Here is a 4657-nt window from a genome sequence, read left to right on the forward strand (position 1 = left end):
CTCAAAACAGAAAATTATATTATCAAAAGAATAAAAAAAATGTTTTTGCCTTTCCAAACTCTACAAGAAAGTCTAAAAATAGTAATGAAAAAGAAGAATCAAATAATATATTCAGGATTTTTTTTTTCTAGTATATGAATTCTTTATACGTGGATGAGATTACAAAAATTATTTTAAAAATATAAGTTGGATTTAAAAAATACCTGTAAATTTTAGAACGATACCTTTAATTTATTATTTTAAAATTACGTTTAAGATTTAGCAAATCTGTTTAAATTTTTTTTAAAAGCCATATACTTTCTCACTCGTTAAAAGTAGGGGTGGGCACGGGCGGGTACCCGGACTTTTTAGGGTACCCTTATCTCGATCTCGGTCTCGTCGGGTTTTTGATTAAAATGTCTCGATCTCTATCTCGCGAAGCCCGGGTACCCGAGATTCGGGTACCCGAGACACGAGTTCGGGTACCCGCGAGACCCGAACCCGAACTCGTGTAAAATTTAAAAAAAAAAAAATCTGGTCAAATCTATAAAATTAATACATCAATAACATAAAATCCAACTTCCAAAATGCACCATAGGTTCCACCATAAGTTCAACAGCAGCCAAACATATCCAAAAACATCAAAAAATATAAAATTCATAAGTTCAACAAAGTCCAAAATTTAAATTTATATGTTCAACCACATCCAAACATATCCAATCCAAACACATCCAAACATAACGTTGTCCTCTGTGTTTGAGTTGTCTGCCAAAGAAGAAATAATCTGCAAAAAAAAAAAAACCACAAATAACAGCAAACTATAAATCTGTAATAAAAAATCTAAGGAAAAGAACTAAGCTAAATAACAAATCATCAATTGGTTGAGACAACATAACGTTCCTGGGGTTTTTGAATGGGTTTGGAGTCCATTTACTTTCTTCATGGGTGAGCCACTATCCAGATCTTGTGTTTTCTACTAAAAGAATGTGCTTATGAGACGATGACTCAATCAAACAGCTCAAAATTTGCAGGTTACACTGACCCAGCAAAACCACAGTTGCCTCTCTTGTATGAGTGGCATTTCTGGTCTTAGAGAGCTAGAACCCTAAGGATCGGTCTTAGAGAACCAGAACGCACCGACAAAGCCGGAACCTAAGGACCGGTCTTAGAGAGCCAGAACGGACCGACAACGCCGGAATCATGTCGGCGGGTAATAAGTACAACAACAACAAGACCAAGAAACATAAACACAAGATTAAAGGTCTTACAGATGATAGAGACCGAGCAGACGGAGAGAGACCAAGAGGCGAACGATGGCGGAAACAGAGGAGAAGCGAGCTGAATGACGGAGACGAAGAAACGACGGAGCAGAGCCGAACGACGGAGACCGAGTAGAGCCGAACGACAGAGACAGAGCAGACGGAGAGAGACCGAGATGCGAACGATGGCGGAGACAGAGGAGAAGCGAGCCGAACGACGGAGACGAAGAAACGACGGAGCAGAGCCGAGCCGACCGACGTAGAAGCTGAGAGAGACTGAGAGCGAGAGAGTTGTCCTGAAGAACGAAGAGATCTGTTCTGAAGACAGTGAAGAGGAGGCGCAGAGGCAGGCCACGATTCGTCAGAGAGAAAGTTAGGGTGAATTAGGGTTAGGGGTAGTTTTTGTAAATATATTAAATATCAAGGGTATTTTTGTAATTTTATTTTTTTGCCGGTACCCGTGAGATAACCCGGCACAAAATTCTCGAACTCGAACCCGAACCCGAAACTCGGGTTTTTCGTCTCACGGAACTCGGTCTCTGTCTCATTGTCTCGCGAGTAATGAATCCCGGGTACCCGTGAGACAGGGTACCCGAAAACCCGCGGGGCTCGGATAAAAATGCCCAGCCCTAGTTAAAAGTATCAATATCAACTAACAAATGCAAAATTTCTTATTATAAGATTTCAAAAATCTCTTCTCCGTTAACAATTAGACTATGATTTTTTTCTAAATAAAGATTGAGTTTTTTCTAACTAAAGAATATATATATGTCACGTGACTTAATGGCACGATTTATAGGTATATGATCTGTGGTCTGAATTACGATTTTAAGATCTTTATACAAAGCGGGCGACCAAAACATTGAGACGTGTTTATGGAGGAATTCCGGTCCGATCACGAAAACCAGAAGGATATTTTGCCTCACCGTTGCTCCTCGCCATGTACCGAATCTTGACCGATTGCCCGTTGGGCGAGTCTGTAGTACAATATCCCCATGGTTGCCATGCATGCCCTGCGTTATCAGCACATGGACTCTCTCTGATTATGCCCAGAACATATATATATATATATATATATATATATATGACGAGGAAGAGTAGTAGTGAAGTGGGGGCTTACATGATTGCTATGAAGAGAAGTATTTTCCTCGGATCCATCCTAGATGGTCTTGGGTTCCGTGACCGGCCTTCAGGAACATCGTCGGCTTTTGACGCATCCTTGTCCTTGCGGGAAGGTGCAGTCACTGGTAAAGTTGGTAATGAATTTGACCAGAACGGTAACAAAGCCCGGAGAAACTTGTGACGAAGAGGACCTTTTACGAAAAAAAATGAGTGTCAGTTTACGACAACAAAAGTGGCATCGGAAGACAAATGTGAAGAAGATCCGAGACTACGGGAGGCAGCTACATACGCATCTACGTATAGCTATAATTGCATCTCACCAGACAAAATCATACCCTTGTAAAATCATCTCGCACTGGAGGGTATGGTGCCCTTAAGAGAGAAATTGAGACCAGATTTTTCTCTCACCTCTTCTCGAGTACTTTTTACGATTCCCATCTTCGTCGTCTGCATAATATGACATCTCGGAATTCTGCCTGTCAGCAGCGGGTATACCTTTCCTTGCAGCAGCCACAGCCTGCATATGAAATGTTATAAAGAGTTCCGCTTGTGACAAACCATTGGTGTTGAAAAAAGAAATTGTAACAAATTTTTCGTAAAAAGTATTTCTTACTCCAGGGCTTGAACTTTTCATGTAACTCCCAGAGGCTGGAACATCTATCTCAACTATCTCTGAGACTGTAGGTTTGGAGTATTCTCCGTTTCCAGCTAAATATCCATCAGCAAAGTTGTTTCCTTCTCGTAGAGGGGAAGATGAGGATGCACTATATTCGCCTTTAGAAGATATATTAACTAATGGATCTGAAGCCAACGCAGCTGGCGGACTGCGAGATTCGGTCGATAAAGAAACTGGGTGATTTCCGAACAAACTCTTCTCAAGACCAGTCTGCAATACAGAAAACACAATATTTAATCCACTCAAACTTTTGAATTCCATGTTCAGCAACCTTATATTTTTAACCAGTCAGTCATTGTAGAGAATGTGACTACATGATTTTGCCATTTCAGTTGAAATACTCAGTAAGAGACATGTATAGAATGGAAAGACAGGAACCTTTGAAGTTTTTTCCTTCTGTTCACATGACACCACCTTTACCAATTCCAGAAAAAGATTTGATAAAACTGAAAACAAGAATGGAGGTACAGGAAAAAATTTAACCTGCATAATTACTTCCTTCAGCATTGCATGAAGGCGAGATCCTGTATCTTTAACCATCTTAGGAGGCCATATCTGCATTTAATCACCAGATTAGAACATAAATATGGCTCAGACATTTTCATGGGGAAAACAAGATCTTCAGCGGGAAGGTACAAACTAAAACCAAAACACAACAAGGATTTTCTAAATGGCCAAATTCTGTTATCACAGGATCATTGCGCCAAACATAAAGTGTTAAGTCCTGAGAGATAGTTTCCTTGGTTTTCTCTCCTTCAAATAAACAAGGAACAATATTGAATTCATAAGTTGAGTAAACAAGAAAATTAAATGTCACAAGCAGTAGTACTCGAAAGGCTTTACAAAGCAAAGAAGACATGACGTTCAATCTAAGCAATTACATTCAACCGAGAAACATGACTCCCACAAATTCCTGATTAAGAAAAAAGAAAAAGAAGCGTACACGGGTCTCAATTGGCAAGAAGATCAGATTTCTCAAATGTAAGCCAGATGAAACTTCTGACAGAAAACTCATAAGCAAGAACCACACCCAGTTCTCACGTCTGCTAAGATTAACATCTCCAATCACTTCGATTTTAGTGAAATTTTTAAATATCGGGCAAGAAAAATGAGATGTTGAAGAAAGGCTTCAGCAGATTATCTACTCGAAAGGATCACAATGCAACGTATGACAAAGTATACCATAGGAATTTCACCTAATAAATGAATGCTAATAAATAAAGCTTACTGGAGTGCTGCATGATGGGCACACATATCCTGCAGGTGCTGTGTGGGGTGGAAAGCTCTTGATGAGTGAAATCAAGCAGCTTGTATGTATTAGATCTGATAAACAGAAAGGGGAGAAAAATGGCATCAATTATTTAACTGCACATTATTTGAACTAAAAATCTGTAATAACAAACGGTGATAGTCAGATTACATACGCAAACAACCCAACCGAGTGACCTGATGACCCGCCCCATCCGCAAATGTTGCTTGGCAGTGACAACACTTTGGCTCGTCATACTCTCCATCTATTACCCATTCAGAATAAGTCCGAAGCTACACATCATAACACGAGAATGAGATAGAAACATCTTTACAACTTTGGCTCTCTCTTCCCCCCCCCCCCCTTTAATAA

The 4657-nt window shown here is 39.9% G+C and overlaps 1 protein-coding gene and 2 long non-coding RNA genes across 3 annotated transcripts in view; 1 reads left to right on the forward strand and 2 right to left on the reverse strand.

The window, feature by feature from the left end:
- Positions 1-514: 514 nt before the first annotated feature.
- Positions 515-1764, reverse strand: LOC104807218. Its single transcript, XR_770733.2, has 2 exons — positions 1248-1764; positions 515-763 (listed from the first exon to the last, which is right to left on the reverse strand). It is a non-coding gene; the product is annotated as an uncharacterized LOC104807218 (long non-coding RNA).
- On the forward strand, positions 763-1676 carry LOC104807217. The gene is made up of 2 exons (XR_770732.1): positions 763-924; positions 1011-1676. It is a non-coding gene; the product is annotated as an uncharacterized LOC104807217 (long non-coding RNA).
- A 237-nt stretch (positions 1765-2001) lies between the features above and the next one.
- Positions 2002-4657, reverse strand: part of LOC104807219 (zinc finger protein-like 1 homolog) — a 4024-nt gene continuing 1368 nt past the window's right edge. The window contains exons 3-9 of the mRNA XM_010532403.1: positions 4461-4578; positions 4265-4359; positions 3520-3591; positions 2974-3246; positions 2769-2877; positions 2359-2551; positions 2002-2251 (exon numbers count right to left, since the gene is read on the reverse strand). Coding sequence (XP_010530705.1) covers positions 2161-2251; positions 2359-2551; positions 2769-2877; positions 2974-3246; positions 3520-3591; positions 4265-4359; positions 4461-4578 — 951 coding nt within the window. The 3' untranslated portion in view covers positions 2002-2160. The remainder of the gene's footprint in view (positions 2252-2358; positions 2552-2768; positions 2878-2973; positions 3247-3519; positions 3592-4264; positions 4360-4460; positions 4579-4657) is intronic.

Source organism: Tarenaya hassleriana, unplaced genomic scaffold (assembly GCF_000463585.1).
Source record: "Tarenaya hassleriana unplaced genomic scaffold, ASM46358v1 Cleome13, whole genome shotgun sequence".
In the NCBI taxonomy this organism is placed as follows: domain Eukaryota; kingdom Viridiplantae; phylum Streptophyta; class Magnoliopsida; order Brassicales; family Cleomaceae; genus Tarenaya; species Tarenaya hassleriana.